At 46.6% G+C, this 18,434-nt stretch overlaps 1 protein-coding gene across 1 annotated transcript; it reads right to left on the reverse strand.

The window, feature by feature from the left end:
* Positions 1-9,738: 9,738 nt before the first annotated feature.
* On the reverse strand, positions 9,739-18,285 carry rabggtb (Rab geranylgeranyltransferase subunit beta). The gene is made up of 9 exons (XM_060057965.1): positions 18,184-18,285; positions 17,743-17,850; positions 17,454-17,651; positions 16,571-16,676; positions 15,810-15,862; positions 15,215-15,325; positions 14,459-14,584; positions 13,257-13,406; positions 9,739-11,413 (listed from the first exon to the last, which is right to left on the reverse strand). Exons 1-9 carry the CDS (start codon positions 18,184-18,186, stop codon positions 11,273-11,275), a joined length of 996 nt encoding a protein of 331 aa, XP_059913948.1. The 5' UTR covers positions 18,187-18,285; the 3' UTR covers positions 9,739-11,272.
* Positions 18,286-18,434: the final 149 nt, after the last annotated feature.

Consider the following 18,434-nt stretch of genomic DNA (forward strand, 5'->3'; position numbering starts at 1 on the left):
GGATGCCGATGTAGGCTGCATTATAGGGCTGATTATGTCCCAGAGCAGGGGCGTGAACAGCGTCCTATCACAGCGCTTCAATCTATGAAAAGGGCACCCGAAAAAAGTTGCCTAAATAGGTGAGAAGAGCAGACCACTGCTAATTTCCTTTCCACCCTGAATCATACCAAATGTTATTTTTTAAATGATGGTAAACCTTACATAGAAGTACAGCAAAATGTATCATTTCAATTGTGAAGAAATTAATTTTAAATATTTTCAATCAGTTTTGAATTTGTGATAAAAATTAATGACGGTTGATATCATGTCAGTTTCGAGGGCATTTTCTTGGTTCCTTTATTTATTTTTGCTCTATGTTTGTTATACAGATAGATTAGGTTATTGACTAGTAATAGCGAAAAGCCCCTGCATAGCCGAGATGGACGGAGATTAAAATGTAAGCGTTTAGCTCCATTCAGCCCCATGCCTTCTAACACTATCTAGTACCCTGCCCCCGGTGCACAAGTATGGTACCACAGTGAAATTACGTACCTTAAATTAACCCTAAATTAATAAATCTGCCCCTCCCTTCAGGCCTCCTTCAAAAGCCCCTCCCACAAAACCACTGACTAGCTCGCTACCTTTAGCAACCACTGACTAGCTCGCTAGCTTTAGCAACCACTGACTAGCTCGCTAGCTTTAGCAACCACTGACTAGCTCGCTACCTTTAGCAACCACTGACTAGCTCGCTACCTTTAGCAACCACTGACTAGCTCGCTAGCTTTAGCAACCACTGACTAGCTCGCTAGCTTTAGCAACCACTGACTAGCTCGCTAGCTTTAGCAACCACTGACTAGCTCGCTACCTTTAGCAACCACTGACTAGCTCGCTACCTTTAGCAACCACTGACTAGCTCGCTAGCTTTAGCAACCACTGACTAGCTCGCTAGCTTTAGCAACCACTGACTAGCTCGCTAGCTTTAGCAACCACTGACTAGCTCGCTAGCTTTAGCAACCACTGACTAGCTCGCTAGCTTTAGCAACCACTGACTAGCTCGCTAGCTTTAGCAACCACTGACTAGCTCGCTAGCTTTAACAATATACGTTAAAGCTAGCGCTAGCCCCCTCCATTTATGCCTTTAAATCAAGGCTCAAAACCCATCTGTACAACCTTGCCTTCCCTCCCCATTAACTATCTGACCTCTGCACTATTGTATTTTATTTATTTATTTATTTATTTTTATTGTATTTTATTCTAATGTTATTTTACCTTCATCTTTGCCTGCTGAATGCACTATGTACAGCACTTTGGTCAGTGCAAACTGTTTTAAATGTGCTTTTATAAATAAATTTTACTTACTTACTTACTTACTTACTTACTTACTTACTTACTTACTTACTTACTTACTTACTTACTTACTTACTTACTTACTTACTTACTTACTTACTTACTTACTTACTTACTTACTTACTTACTTACTTACTTACTTACTTACTTACTTACTTACTTACTTACTTACTTACTTACTTACTGCCTAGCCTTATGTAAGACCTCCATCAAATAGGCCTTTGACATAAGAAGCATCCAATTTGTTATTTTTTTACATTTATTAAAAGGGTTTGCATGTTCATAGCCTACTTTCATGCTAACCCCATTCAGACTTGAAATTCCTTTCAAATCTTTTCTTGTGGATTACATTTTGGGGAATTTGGTACAATTTGCATGATTTGAAATAGTTTAAAAAAATGTAGCGGCCAAACTGTTCAACATTTTTACAGAATACTGTTCTGCGAAAAATGTATAGGCTACAAATGTTATATCCTCTGCCTAAAGAGTTATACTTACTTTAGTGATCCACGACTAGGTGTGCTTTTATCAGAAATGTAGGTATGGCGCAGGGCTAAATCCTCCCAATGCATAGTGGAATATTAATTTCATACCAAGGCCACATGCAAATCGATATCCACTGAAGAAATAATAATTCCATGGCAACTGCGTCCACATGCATTTTTAAGCTATATCACCAGTAGACCGACCGATGAGAACGGGAATCTGGAGGGGAGTTTTACATTTTTCTATCGAATTGCTATGTGTTTTAAGTTAAGAGGATTACTCGAGCTCCCGAGCTGGCCAGCGGACATGAGTTGAGGAGATGTTGAACATGAGTTTAGAATGGTGAGGACAGTAGCCCAACTGTTACCTGAAAAATAATGTGCATCTGTTAGTACCAAAATTTGCACGGGATGTGGTAAAAAAGATTAGTTATAACCGGGAAATAAACCTTCATTTAATGCATCAAAGAGATAAAAAATGTATATGTTGATGAAAAAGGCAAATATTACAAATATATACTTTACCAACTCTGGCAGTATTACAGCTGCTGAGTGACAATAAGGGCCATAGGGTTCCTTTATAGAGTGCTTGGTGGCTTATCGCAGGCCAACATGTCCAAAATGCATTGAGAGTCTAGCCATTAAAGGCTTAAAAAAATAATTAGATGGATTTATTTTTATTTTTAAACCTATCCTTGCACACACAGCAGTTTGCGTAAATTTGGAACTGTCCTGATATAAATTGTGCTGGGATTGTAATATCAAAACCAGCGTGAATAAAGATAGAGCTCTATAAATTCATAGCACTGCAAGGTGCTGACAAACCTCCACTAAAATTCACACATGTGCTCACATAAACACACTCAAGCACGCCCGACCAGCCAACACATTTTGATGACATGCCTTATAAACTGTAAAATGTGCATGTGTTTCTGTGTGTGCATGAACGTGTGAGACTGTGTGTGTGTGTGTGTGTGTGTGTGTGTGTGTGTGTGTGTGTGTGTGTGTGTGTGTGTGTGTGTGTGTGTGTGTGTGTGTGTGTGTGTGTGTGTGTGTGTGTGTGTGTGCGTCTGCTCACACTGCTTGTGACAAGCAGTAATCTATTTCAGTGGAATACTCTGTGTGCTGCTGACGATACATTCGTATCTCTGTAATCGAAGCAGGCATAAATCAAATATTCACGTCATTCTTTCAGTTGCCAAATGCACAGAAACCTTGGAAAATGTATCTAGTTCATGTCACGCCTGCAAATCAGTTTGATTTGCTTTATCGATCTTCTGCACGGTTATGACAGAAAGTTTTAGGGTCATCAAACAGGAAACAAGCTGAATAACATCTGCCGAGTTATGGTCCTTGGGTTTGAGAGTCGTGTGTGTGTGTGTGTGTGTGTGTGTGTGTGTGTGTGTGTCTGTGTGTGTGTGTGTGTGTGTGTGTGTGTGTGATTGTGTGTCTGTGTGTGTTTATAGTGTCTGTGTGTTTGTCTGCATGTAGTGTGTCTGTGTGTGTAGTGTGTGTGTTTGTGTTGTGTGTGTGGGTGTTTTTCTATGTGTGCGAGTGCTTGTGTGTGTATGTCTGTGTGCATGTAGTGTGCGTGTGTGTCGTTGGCTCATCCTGTGGCTGCTGTAATTGAGTTCAGCCTCCCCCCAGCTCTCCAGTGCTGGGCCTGACATCCTGAGTGAATAGGACATCTCCAAGATGCCACTCTTGTCCACAAGCCAAAGAAACCAATCTGGTTCTTTTTTTATATTCATTACATGAATATTTGATTTCTGCTCGGCGCCATTGCAGAGGCAGAAACAAACACAAATAGACCCCAAAGAAGGGACCCTTATGAGCCACGCTGGGCATGGACACATCTTTTATGCAACGATTCCATACAAATATCCCGAGGATCGCCATGGTGGTCTGGGGGGGGATTTGAAGAGATCTGATTGGTGACAGGGTTGTTGTTGTTTTTTTCCTTCTGATTCGGCCCTTGGGGGTCCTCGCTCACGGTGGGCCCCGGGCCAGCCCAAGGATGGTAGGCCACGCCTACCCTCCTCGCATGCAGATTCACACACCCACTTCTGTAAAAAAAGGTTTCAGTGGTATTCTTTTAATGATCCTGGACATGCATGCGTTCTGTCTCGGAGGTACTACGCATGAATATTAGCCAGAACGATAAAGATGAATGACTGCATCAAGTTAGGCTTAAAAACAAAACTTAAACCTGGCCTTCTCTTGTCTTAAATGGCCTGCTGGAACAGACTCACCTGAAAGGGCATTGTAAATGCAGAAAGAAGGAGGTTAGATTGTGAAATAGGCTGTCTCCCCCCCACCACCGTATTAACCATAAGCCCTCCATGTCTACTGCTGATTCTCAAGCTGCCTTTTCAATCCCTGCATGACAAAGAAGCAGCTAAATCCTTGTGAACTCTGTGGTGGTGGCTTACATTCTCTCCCCTCGTCAATGCCCGCGTTCAGTCAGAGGACAAGATGTCGGGGGGGGGGGGGGGGGGGTTCATCGCCTGTACGCTTCAAACGTGTGCAATGAATGATTAAGAGGCTCCCACTCTCGCTCACCTCTTTATCAGATGCGATAAAAGAGGGCCAGGAACAGCAAAACCGGAGGAGATAGAGAGCAACACAATGCCACCCACGGGGAGAGAGAACCCACCTCTGTCTCTCCCCCCTCCCAGCGGTACTGCCTGCTAGCTAGACGGCTGTCTGGGTGGAAGCTATTAGCCCCGTGGATCTGTTGTCAGGCGAGGCAGCGGGGGCTAGGCAGGGCGTGCTCCCATGGGAACATAGCAGGGGAGACTCTTTGAAGGCGTTCAACCCCACCTCAAGCACTCCGATGTTCTGAGGGGGAGAAGTGGGTGGGCGGGGGGAGGGGGAATATAGAGCATCTCTGTTTATGGAATTTGTGATGTGATTTGCGTGAATTTGTTTGTTTTTAATAAAGTCTTTTGAACCGAGGCAATAAAATCAGACTTATCTGTAAGCTATTCACTGACTGCAGACATGCAAACGTGTTTGTGTAGGAGTGTCCAAACAAGATTGAAAGCCCTTAATCCCCGATTCAGTCCAAAGACACTTTTTTCGCCCCAAATCGATTTGGTCTGTTAAAATGGCTGCTCTGAAAAAGATTAGTGCAGGTTACAGACTCAATTTCAGGTTCATCTTGCATTTATTTAGCCTCAAAATAGTTGCTTCAGAATGGCTCTCATTGTATTTAAAACGACCACATAGCATACAGGAACCAGCAGGGTTTATAAACTAAAATGTTGTTTTGTTATAACCCAAAAGCTGCCCATGTTCGTTACCACCCTGCAACTATAGGAGGGGTCGCTCTCCTGCATTCCTTCGCAAGGATCCTTCTTTAATCCAGGGTGTTTTCGTGCTCTTTGGAGGGCTGGGGATGTACGTCTCGTGAATAGGACTTTGTCCATCTGTTATCTGTGAGCACCGGATTGGCTAACAGCCAGCATTACCTCAGACACCACCTGAACCAAGTATTTAAAAGAGGTGAAAACAAAGTGTTCAATTCAACACCATGTCGGCTGGCCATTGTAGAAAGACATTGATCAGCTTCCCCTTCTGAAAGCTGAATACACGTCGTCAAATCTGTCCGTTACGAAACAGGCAACAAGTCTTTGGTTTCTGTCTCTGCGCCGACTCCTACCAGGCGTTCAGCTGTAGCATCGCAGGCCTGCTGGATCCGGTCTTAGGGCGGGCCGTGAAACGTGGCGTTTTACGGCCCGTTCGAGCAGTGTGCAGCCCTGCTCTCCCGGAGAGAAGCAACAGTGAGTCAGCGGCAGCGCGCTGCCCTTGTGCACGTGGTTCCATTTGTCTGAGGATGAACAATGCTCCGGGCCAGGTTGGTCCGGTTCCCAGGACTTTGCTGGAGCTGTGAAACCCGTCTCCCTGGCTGACAGACGCCCTCACAATGGAGCCCAGAGATGCTCCCAGCTGGTGATTGCAGGACAGTCAGCTGATTGGACAGTGGGGAGGGGAGAGCGATTAGGCCTATGCCGAGATAGAACGAGGTGGAGGGGGGAGGGGGGTTCCAAAGACAATGAAAAGGGGAGATAATGAAGAGCAATGCGAACATCGGAAACGCAAACACAATGAGCTCATGGGGCCCAGAGGGGCTTCATTCCACACGTCCAGTACAGCCAATCTCTGAGGCCGCCTTTGAATGGGTTTGGTTTCCACGTTGTTCGGTCCAATCGGCACTTTCAACTCAAACTAATGGTGAATCAAAGAGCTCTTTGATCACTTAGCAAGCTCCTCCAACACAAAATAAATAGTTGTAAAAAATTAGCAGCAATTATTGTTTTAATGTTATTATTATTATTATTATTCCATTTCATTCAAATTGGTTTTAAATTGGTACATGTCAGCTTTTCTAAAGAAGTGTCAACGTTTTTTTCTTTGAGCTCTGTGAGATCTGTTTGCACCATGTGATTGCCCTGACAACCTAGGTGACAACCATTAACAATGCAAAATGGATTGATGCTCAAGACCCCCTGATTATTTAGAAAACCCACCATTATGTGCTATTTTCAGGAGCCAAGCGTCAGGAGCCAATTCTTGGTCAAACGAAAAATGCAATGAGTGAAAGAAACAGAAGAAAAAAGCAGTTTGTTCTTTAGCCCCAGATAAGATTCTGATTCTGTGTGTTCTTGTCGAAGTCCTGTGATTGGCTGAGAACCACATGGAGGAAGTACCACTGCATTCCTCCTTCCAGATGCATGCTGGGATACGGGAGTTGTCAAATCTATAATCGAAAACATTTTTTTTTTAAAGCTTTAACATTAAAGTTTGCTTCATCCTGTTCCAGCAAAACGCTGCAAAGGCTTCCGTACCACAGAATCAGTACCTCTCCCATCTTCCTTCTCCATCCCATTTAAACCAGCTTGTCTGTAGCGTGTGCTTTGCCTTGCCCGTCAGATTGCCTCAAGCGAACCACATGAAAGAGGAGATAAGCTCACAGTCTCCTGTGGTAGGCCTACACGTTAGTCTCCAAGGAGCGAGTTTTGGAAACATAGGAATACGAACTGAACCTCTTTTCGCCCTTCTATCAAACAAGGCATTCTAAGCATATTAAGTGCAGCACATTGATTAGTGAGTGTGTGTGTATGTGTGTGTGTGTGTGTGTGTGTGTGTGTGTGCAGGGCCATCGATAAGGGGTGAAAGGGGATAACGATTCAGGGGGCCCACAAAAAAAAATAAAAAAAAATATTTTAAATTATTATTTTATCACCAGCCCATAGTACTACCATAGTACCCCCCCCCCCCCCCCCCCCCCCCCCCCCCCCCGTCAACAATTGTTCTCCCCGGTCAACAATTGCTCCTTCCACCCCCCCCCTCAACAATTCAGCGCAGGGGGGCCCATCAGCAAATCTTGTCTAGGGGCCCAGGAATTGTAGCAACGGCCCTGTGTGTGTGTGTGTGTGTGTGTGTGTGTGTGTGTGTGTGTTTGTGTGAGAAGTTGCTCACCTTAAGGAGGTGTTTGATTACAACCCATTAAATCAGACTTGATACATTTCGGCCAAATCACTGCACGCAAGAATGGCCGCGCAATGGTTCATCAATGTGTACAGCAACAGTACCGCACCCCCCCCCCCCCCCCCCTATGTTGAAGTTTAACTGTAACTGAGAAACCCTGCTGAAAAGATACTACAACGACGTTCAAACAGACAGATGACCTATCCCTTGCTTTAGCTGGAGCTACTCCCAACAACACAGTAGAAGATAACAAATGAGTACGATTAGCTTTGGCCCTGGACTGTTCCAGCAATGGCATTCAGCAGACGTTTGCAAATACACCAGAAACGGGATGCGTGCATTTGTGCGTGTGTGTGCGGACGTGAGCGTGCGTGTACTATAAAGGTGTGTTACCACTGTCTAAAGGCGGACGTAAACCCACCAGCGTCACCCCCCCCCCCCCCCCCCCAAATAGACCATTAACCAGGTGAAGAATAGGCACTAGTGCATTGCTGAGGCATCATCACTCGTGGGCGGCTGTAGAAGATCCGTTATGGACAGACGCCATTCCTCCACGACCCCTTCATCCACGCAAGGCAGGCGATTAAGGAACTTCAACGGGACATGAAGACTTAATAAAGTGGCCGGAAAGCTAATGGAAAAGATGATGGGCCAGCATCGGACGTTAATGAACAGCGGCCGAGGCGTTTGTGCTTCCCTGCGAGCGTGCCCTCTCGTTAAACGGGGCTCGTACCCACAAGACGCGAGGCTACGGCAGGCTACCAAGATGAGGGACTGAGTCAATGGTCTCACTGACCAATTACACATTCTCGGATTTGAACCGAATAACACGTGGTTCAATTATATGTAGACATTTATGGGTGAACCCATCAGCGGCGATGTCTGGTAGCAATGAATTATCAGACGGCGTGTACACCCCCCCCCCTTCGTGCCTAATGAGGTTCCTCCATGGTCACGTCGGGCTTGGGGGGCGGTCAGAGACACGGGGCTTCCCAGAGGCCGCCTGGTTGTAACGCTGCAGCGGTAGAGGAGACGTATAGAGGGGACCTATAGGCCCGCTGAACCTCGCTCATTGACTCTGCACTCCTGTCATCCGTAAATACTGCCGTGTCGCTCTGAATGAACAACGAGGACGGGGGGGGGGGGGGGGATAATAATTCTTCAACCTGCGGTCCCTCAACGGCTTGCCTTGTTCTTCGCTTCACACGTGAGTTATGGAATTCAGTTTTGCGAGAGATTCAGATTGCGCTGGTCCCCCGCTGCGCTGACTGATTCCGTTGCCACGAGAACAATACCTCGTTTGTGGTCCCGTGTAGCTCAACTGGTAGAGCGTTGAATTTATGTCCCCGGGTTTGATTCCCGTAGGAAGCATCCATGGGAGATTTCTCTGAATGACCTAGTATGCAACAATTGTTGGACCGTAAAGCATGCAATGTTTTAAAGATTATCAGATTAATAGCTTTTTTTAATGTTAGATTGTTTCATATTGAATACAAATTCTCTAATAATGTGACATAAACACAATGAGAGAAGGTTTTTAAGAAAGGTAAACCATAAGAAATAGGCCTATTCCACAGCAGAATAACACACGTACACATTATTCAGGTCCATATGTGAACAGCACTGTTTGTGTTGCGTTGGTTTCTCTTTTCTCAGCAAAACGGGGCACACGTCTTGTCTTGCTGTACTGGAGTTTCAAATTATTATACCAAGATGCCAAAGTTTGTTTGCTTTCAGAATGTTTCCTCAAATTGTTGTGGGCAATGCAATCTTGGGAAATATGTAGGCTAGCCTATTTCGAACGTGCTGATATGATTGGCAGGTTACACATTGCTGCTTGAGATTCAACCAGCTCTCCGTTGTGTCTTTGTGTCCCTGTCTATCTTTATTTATCTTTCTCTCGCTTTGAGCCACCAGCACTATGTTGTCGCTAAACACACCTGGATGCTTCCAATGACTGCTATGTCTGTTAAATAGCCTACATGACTCCTATTGCATTTCCCAGATCAGAGCCCCGCCGGCACACGTTCGGTAATTAAATAAAGACTTTCATGGTTGAAAATAACCACAGTAATAAGCAAAAAGAGTATAGGCCTAAGTAGCAGGGAGAGATGTTAGTTTAGTTAATGGATCAAAGTGGAATTATTTTTTGTGTGTTTTATCATAGGCTTGAATAGGGATTTAGAGCCACCGTATTTCTATCTTTTTGACTGATTGTGATTATAGAAAATGATCAGTTGCCAAATCATAGAAAAATGTGCCGTTGATTGTCGTTGGTCGGTATCGGTCTGGTCGGACCGCAGGGCGACGTAATGTCATAAGTGGCACTATTGCCATCTAGTGGTCTGATTGTACTTCACAGCATTTCGCGGACCATGACCAGAAAATACTCCAACGGGATAATAAGGATTAAGACTGAAATGGATACCAGAAATGGCAATTTACACATTTATTTATTCCATCCGGTTATAAGAAAACAGACATGAGCAAACAGCCACACGGACCAAATTGACGTTAAGGAAGACAGGTGGACAAATAAGACGCTGAATGCGCTCAATGCGGTAAACAGAGAAAAAAAAAGACAAGAAATCAATGTTTCTTTACAATGGACCACTCTCAATATCAAAGTGAGGCATGGCGAAAGTGGAGATATTGACAGATGTGACCCTGGGAGAACTGACACGCAAAGGTTTTCCGTCTTGCGATGTACAGACAGTTGACAATGGGATAATGACACGAACATCAAAAATAAATTAGTGTAGCTGTGACTGTGCATAAATTAGGAAATCCCCTGGAGCTAAAAAGCTGATATCACTGCTACTGTATGTTCTCTGCATTAATATGGTGTGTGTGTGTGTGTGTGTGTGTGTGTGTGTGTTTCCAGTCATGAAATGAGCCAAACTCCACTTAGTAAAACACCTTTCCAGCTGTAAGGTGTAGCAGTATATAGATGAGGCCCCCGCAGATCAATACGACCCAATGATACCCCTCCCACAGACATTTTCCAGACATTAAGTTCTCGTTTGCAGATCCTCTGCGGTCGTTTTCGGCGACGCCCCCGCTCAGAAGAGACCAAATCGGCTACACAGGGTTTTGTTGAAAGTTGGTTTGTTAGAAGCATAACAATCATATTGCTGATTAACGGTCAGTGCAACACTTGACCTTCAACCTTGAGCACGCATAGGAGTACAAGGTGTTCTGTTCTCGGCGACTACGGTGAGCTGGTGATAACACAGCGGCGGCGGCTAGCTCTCAGACACAGCACCGAACACGTATGTAGTAGCGCGGCGGCGCGCTCTACCCGACACGGAGCCGCTCGCTAGCCGTAGGAGCTACATCTTCAGTTCAACCGCTGTTGAAGAGCGAGTCAACGGTAGGTGGAATGGTGGGTGTATTTGTAAATGTTTTATATTAACCGTCCCCACTTTTACTCGTCTTCTTTCCCAATCATTTGAAGATTAGACCCTAAACACACAGTACACCCGGGGAGGAATTCACTGCCGTCGTTCTGGCCCGTCCGCCTCCCAGCTGTTGGTCCTTGTGTTGTCTGCAGAGCAAGCTAGCTAAAACAAGACTCCTTCCACCCACTCACCCCAAGCCACCATAACCTCTCTCTCTCTCTCTCTCTCTCTCTCTCTCTCTCTCTCTCTCTCTCTCTCTCTCTCTCTCTCTCTCTCTCTCTCTCTCTCTCTCTCTCTCTCTCTCTCTCTCTCTCTCTCTCTCTCTCTCTCTCTCTCTCTCTCTCTCTCTCTCTCTCTCTCTCTCTCTCTCTCTCTCTCTCTCTCTCTCTCTCTCCCCGTCAATCTCACTCTCACACTCTCTCTCTGGGGTGATCGGGAGGGTGCGAGTGAGCGTCGGGTGTGAGAGGTGCTGGTGGGTCTCAGGTGGTGGTGGAGGTCGGTATTAAGAAGGGGGTCTGGGGGGAGGCAGGCAGGGAGGCAGGGAGGCAGGGGGGAGGCAGGGCGCTCTCAGCTGAGCAGCTCGGGCTCCAGGCCTATCCTGCGCAGGACGTCCTGGGGCATGCAGAGCACGGGGTTGACGGGCTTCACCTGCTCCTCCCCCAGCAGGGAGAGGCCCGCCACACCGAACAGCGTGTGGAAGGGGTCCACCTGGGGCACGCCCGGCACCGTGGAGGGTGGAGGGGGGGTGGAGGAGTGGAGGGGTGGAGACAGAGAGAGGGTGGAGGGGGGGGTGGAGACAGAGAGAGGGTGGAGGTGGAGACAGAGAGGGTGGAGGAGTGGAGACAGAGAGAGGGTGGAGGGGGAGTGGAGACAGAGAGAGGGTGGAGGGGGAGTGGAGACAGAGAGAGGGTGGAGGGGGAGTGGAGACAGAGAGAGGGTGGAGGGGGAGTGGAGACAGAGAGAGGGTGGAGGGGGAGTGGAGACAGAGAGAGGGTGGAGGGGGGAGTGGAGACAGAGAGAGGGTGGAGGGGGAGGTGGAGACAGAGAGAGGGTGGAGGAGTGGAGGAGTGGAGACAGAGAGAGGGTGGAGGGGGGAGGTGGAGACAGAGAGAGACAGTCAGAGGGTGGAGACAGAGAGAGACAGTCAGAGGGTGGAGGGGGGAGGTGGAGACAGAGAGGCAGTCGAGGGTGGAGGGGGGAGGTGGAGACAGAGAGAGACAGTCAGAGGGTGGAGGGGGGAGGTGGAGACAGAGAGAGACAGTCAGAGGGTGGAGGGGGGAGGTGGAGACAGAGAGGCAGTCGAGGGTGGAGGGGGGAGGTGGAGACAGAGAGGCAGTCGAGGGTGGAGGGGGGAGGTGGAGACAGAGAGGCAGTCGAGGGTGGAGGGGGGAGGTGGAGACAGAGAGGCAGTCGAGGGTGGAGGGGGGAGGTGGAGACAGAGAGGCAGTCGAGGGGAGGTGGAGACAGAGAGGCAGTCGAGGGTGGAGGGGGGAGGTGGAGACAGAGAGAGACAAAAAGAGAGACGTGTTTATTTGTACTATGCTCTTGAAAATCAAAGAATACGTTACTAACACAATTTATACAAATAAACCCAGGAAAATGGGCTGAGGGACAGAAATCCTCTAAACGATCCAATTAAACTTGAGGATTGCTCGGGGAAAAGCAAACACAATTAGACGCCTATAATTAAAGAAACTCTTGCAGATACCAGGTACAATTCTGGCCTGTTTTTCTAGAAACTTGGCATTAGAGAGGTAAAACCCCCAAAAAGATCCAACACATAAATGAACAGATTCCAGGGGGCGCTAGACCAATGCATTGTTAGTATGTATTGCTCAGTCCCTCCAGGATTTCGGGGACCTTTTTTGAGATTGTTGCAGCCTAAAATGCCTTTTCCAGAAAGTTGCGATGATAGTTGCAGTGTTTTTTAGGTTTTTGTTTTGCGATTACAGTGCGAGAGGAAATTAAAGATATTACTGCATTTTCCCTGAGTAATTTGTTAAATATTAAGTTATTACTGAAAAAAAAAAATATTAAAAGAAAAAGAAAAAAAGGAGAAATGGTCCCATGAATAATTGATTCTTGATTCTTTCCGCGCTGGCAATTGACTTGGATGCCACAGCCTCTGTCATAGCGATCTGCCCCGTCGTCTGACGTCCTGCCTGCACTTCTGTAGTTATTTTTCGCAGTGGCAAAATGCTTATCAATGGAAGATTTCCGCTTATGTTCCCCCACAATGTTGCATGGAGTGCAAAATAATTCCCCCCCGCTTTCATGTAGAATACCAGGATACTGCTTTTCGCGATCTTTCGCAGTTATTTTGGTCGGCAAGTGTGAAACGTTGGACGCGCACATGCTGCATGAACGCTTGAATCGCTTGAACGTACGACGACGCCACTGATTGGTCAAATTTGCGGGAAAGTTGCGGTGGTTGGTTAAAATTGCGACACCGCCCTGAATTCGCCGGTGATTGGTTGACGTTGCGTTGAAGTTGCAAATCGCAACATCGCGAAATCCTGGAGGGTCTGACTGCTGTACCACACGGACTCACCATGTCTCCTGGACGGTCGGCGAAGCCCCCGGTCTCCTCGTCCTGGCAGGCCAGGATGAAGGCCCGCAGCTTGGCCTTGTCGATCCAGTGGATCCTACCGATGATCTTCAGAGAGGCCAGCACCCACCACGAGTAGCACACGTCTGGGAGCTGGAACCGAGGAACCACAGAGGGTCAGGGGAACCAGAGAGAGGGTGGGAGAACCAGAGAGAGGGACAGGGGAACCAGAGAGGGTCAGGGGAACCACAGAGGGTCAGGTGAACCAGAGAGAGGGTGGGAGAACCAGAGAGAGGGACAGGGGAACCAGAGAGGGTCAGGGGAACCAGAGAGGGTCAGGGGAACCAGAGAGGGTCAGGGGAACCACAGAGGGTCAGGGGAACCAGAGAGAGGGACGGGGGAACCAGAGGGAGGGACGGGAGAACCAGAGAGAGGGAGGGGAGAACCAGAGAGAGGGAGGGGGAACCAGAGAGGGTCAGGAGAACCAGAGAGAGGGACGGGAGAACCAGAGAGAGGGAGGGGGAACCAGAGAGAGGGAGGGGGAACCAGAGAGGGTCAGGAGAACCAGAGAGGGTCAGGAGAACCAGAGAGGGTCAGGAGAACCAGAGAGAGGGACGGGAGAACCAGAGAGAGGGACGGGAGAACCAGAGAGAGGGAGGGGAGAACCAGAGAGAGGGAGGGGGAACCAGAGAGGGTCAGGAGAACCAGAGAGGGTCAGGAGAACCAGAGAGAGGGAGGAGAGAACCAGAGAGAGGGAGGGGAGAACCAGAGAGAGGGAGGGGAGAACCAGAGAGAGGGAGGGGGAACCAGAGAGCGGGTCAGGGGAACCAGAGAGAGGGTCAGGGGAACCAGAGAGGGGGACAGAGGAACCAGAGAGGAGGACGGGGAACCAGAGAGAGGGTCAGGGGAACCAGAGAGGGGGACAGAGGAACCAGAGAGGGGGACAGAGGAACCAGAGAGGGGGACAGAGGAACCAGAGAGAGGGAGGGGGAACCAGAGAGAGGGACAGAGGAACCAGAGAAAGGGTCAGAGGAACCAGAGAGAGGGTCAGGAAGATTTGTTCGTTTGTTGCAGTTGTTGTTTTTTCCTGTTGAGCGTTCATCACAGGCGTTCTGAATCAGGCTTTCTATCATACATTATGAATCTGGCGTTCTAACCCAACCCAGAGTTAAACGTCGTCAAGAGCCGGCTCAGATGGGACCCACCTTCTCCGGCCGGCCGTTGAGCCCCCCCGACGGCAGCTGCCTCTCACAGAGCCACCAGCCCAGGAGGTCGGCGTTGAGCTGGTGCAGCTGGCCCGTCAGCGACAGGAAGCCCGTGCAGCAGTAGATCTGCCGCAGGGGGGAGGCGACAGGACGGACGGGACACAGCGGGAGAAAACAGGAGATTGGAATATGAAGAATTAGGGAAAAGACTGTCTCTCTCCCTCTCTTAAATGTAAACTGTGTGTTTATACGTTACAATGATTAGGGGCACGTGATACAAAATAATACAATAAGAAAGACACTATTAAACAACACGGAAGGGACGGCAGTGTTGGTAAAAGAAACGGTTAATTATAGTTAAAGACTCCCCCACGTTTTATGAGAGCTTTTGTTTGACCAAGAGAATATATCAACAGATAATGTCGATTTTACATAATTTCTTTCTCAAGCACTCACTTGAAATACGTTTCCCCCACAAGAGGGCGCAATTCACTCTTAATGCTTTTGGCATAGCCCTTATCCAGTATGGAAGGGGAATGTTATTGATGTTTTAAAGGTCCCGTGACATGCCACCAGGAGTGAGCGTGATAAGCCATTACGAGCCGTTTTAAAATCTGCCTCTTCTGACAACAGTGGGATGAGCAGCGTTTGCCACAGTCCACTGGGTAGGCTGGTAGACCGATCTATCGGCTAATCACACTCACACCTGGTGGCATGTCATGGGACCTTTCATTATTCTGAACCCGGGGAATGTACCTGGCCGGCGTGAGACTCAGAGCCGGGTCGGCAGCCGAACCCACCGTCAAAGTTCATGCAGGACAAGACGAACTCCACCGCCTTGTCGACGTCGATGGCGTCCAACTTCCCCTGGGACGACAGAACCAACGCATCTCTCAAACACGTCCTCTGGGACAACACACAAGCTATTACCCAAGAATAACCAAATCGATTATTAGGTTTATGTTTAAGATAAAGTCTTTTTATAATATAATTTTTTAATAATTGCGTAGACGATTATGCAACTTTATTACACGGGTCTTCTCAATGCCGTGGAACGCTCCGTTCCCTTGCTTGGGCCCTTCCCAACTTCCGGCGATGAATTATATTTGATAATTCACCGTTGCTAAGGATAATTGACCGCTGTCAAGGAAAACAAAGGATTTTTTGCCTCTAATGATGTCTTTGGTATCACTCCGCAAGTAGTCCGGTAACTTGTCAACCCCAGCGTCTTTGGTTGCTAAGCGACGTCAACGTCTTTGGCGGACTATTTCTCTGCTGATCAACACTACGAATGCTACGTCATTATCCCGATAATGACCGGCGTTCTATACATTATCCCTTACATACATACCAGTAGGGCGAGTGTGGCGACAGCGCAGAAGGAAAACCGCGTGTCGATTTCTCCTGTGGAGACAGAAGGCAGAGGAATGAGGCAACATCATGCCAGGCACTGTATAATGTGCAAAGGGAATGTCTTCAAAGCCTTGCACACAGAACACCAAGATTCCAAAACAGAGATGGCATTTGTTTCTTCTGGAAGTCAAGGTTTAAAACATTTAACAGACAACTGAAACACTGGCTGAAGGAAAACCAAAAATGTAATCATGACAACACACAATAGATAACACACATACATGCACACACAGCATATATAGGTCACACTCATCATATTGTTTCTTCTTTCTGCACAAGGTTTTAATGTTATAGGAAGTATGTTTTAAGATAGCATATATTTGTATAATTGTACACTGTAGGCCTATATATTGTTTAATTGTATATTTTAGGTGACTTATATATTTTATTAGAATAGGTAGCCTGATCAGGGACTGAGGTTGCAAATTAGCTATCTAGCTACAAACCTTTTATGTATTCACATCTGCAAGTTGTGTCATGGCCTTGCCATGTCATGTTTGTAATAATGTGCACTGCTTTGTCCCTGCTAAATAAACTACAAACAAAGGGCTGACAGCCTGGCTAGTATTAACGTTCCCTTCTGTTCAAAAGATTTTTGCAAAAATGTTGATTTGCAGTTATTATAAGACCGGAACCCTGAGTGGTGGTTCCTATATGTGGATTCAACTAATATCCAGACGAAGAAGGATCCTTACTCACCCCATTTGTCCCCAGCGAACGAGCCGTCCTCCTGCTGCAAGGCCTTGATGTACTCCACCACCTTATCCACATCAAGAGCCTGAACGTTGTCATACAGCGACAGGATCTGAGGGACAGGAATCAAACACGTGTTCTTAATCACTTGAAACAAACTAAACACAACAATTAAACTTAAAGCGGCTCTAAACTAAACTATCACAATGTATAGATAGTTTTTATCTTTGCATCAAGAGTAAACATAGACCGCTATATGCTGCTGCACTCTGTGTAGACCGCATCGTAACCACGTCGTAACCTGTGATAGTAAGATATTAACACACGTCGCTATAGAGTTTCACTCTGTTATCGCCGCAGATGGTTGGCGATTAAACTACACTTGTAGTTTAGTACCCACTGTACTATAGCAATTGTATTTTGGAATAACAGACCGATAGTTTGTTGATGTGGTGCACAACATCTATTTAAATTCACTTATTTTGGTTTTAACCAATACATCCAGAGTCCGGCCATGTTTGGAGCCACGTGCTCAAGCCATGGATGCCGCTAAAGTAAGACTAGTCTAAAAACGAAATTCTTACATAGAAGTCCTTTCATGCCCACTGAACATAGAATTGACATCGGAAACCCAAATGACTTGATTAGCTATGTAGTTGGAATTATTGTTAATATATTATTGTGTCTTGTTTATTTATTATTCTAACCTGCCCAGGTACTACAGGTGGAAAATAGAAATTAGCAAAAACCTGGTGCAATGCATCTCTCCTTGTTCTAAACAAGGTTAATCTTTCTTTGCACATTGTCCCTGTTTAAATTGACATAAATTTACATTGCATTAGAATATATCGTTTTTGAGACGTCCTTTGACTAACGGCAGCCCCCTCACCTGCACCGCACTGAGGGTGTACAGTAGATGCGGGTCGTGTCCGATGCTCGCACTGATGCCTCCACACTCGTGCTGGCAGGACTTGATGAACTCTGTGATCTCCTCGCAGTTCATCCTCGGGAGCTGGCTCATGAGGTCCATAACGGTCAGACCCCAGTAGATGCCACTCATCCTCAGGTATTCTGATACCGTGTACTCCTAGGGGAACACAACACCCAACACGAACCCAATTTTAAACAGATACATTTAATTTCTTCATACATTATGATTAAAATAAATCCAAACTTACGTAGTCATCTTTTTTAGAACCATATGCTGCTATATAGTCGGCATGCTTGTCCAATATGAGCGCATTGGGGGCATCATCCTTGATGACCACATCTTTTATTTGGGTACCCTGGAATTAAGAGCCGAACATATGAAACACTATGAACGATGTTTCTTTGACGTGATGAGTTAGAGTTTAGGGCGTCGAGATTAGAAATTATGTTAAATAAATTGCATCGTTGGGAGTAGAAAACAGGTGTTGCCCTGTTGGCAATTGTATTAAATGTTACACGAAGCTACGCGGCTAATACAGGGTTAGAAGTCCTGTAGAAAGAACTGATGTCGCCCCAGCTGTTGAAATTATTAAAAGTATAAACACAGACATTACGGAATATATGTACTATACACCATTACAATCAGTAATAGCAGGAATGTATCAGTTTTAAAACAGCAAGCTAGTTACCATTCTGGATTTATCGCGTGATCATGCGTCGCACCTTTACGACGTCACGCCACCAGATCAGCTGGCTGTCAGCGGCTGTTTTTTTTCGGAAGTCAAAACTAATCGTCACTGTGCATTTAATGAAATCAAATCATGATCACTATTGCGCTTAGTATTTCCTTTCTTAATCTTAAGATTACATCCATTGGGGCTGTATGAGAGATCCCTACATTTTAGGTATCGAAAATGTATGTATATTTAACTGCCCATCT

The sequence above is a fragment of the Gadus macrocephalus genome, chromosome 8 (assembly GCF_031168955.1).
Source record: "Gadus macrocephalus chromosome 8, ASM3116895v1".
Taxonomy (NCBI): domain Eukaryota; kingdom Metazoa; phylum Chordata; class Actinopteri; order Gadiformes; family Gadidae; genus Gadus; species Gadus macrocephalus.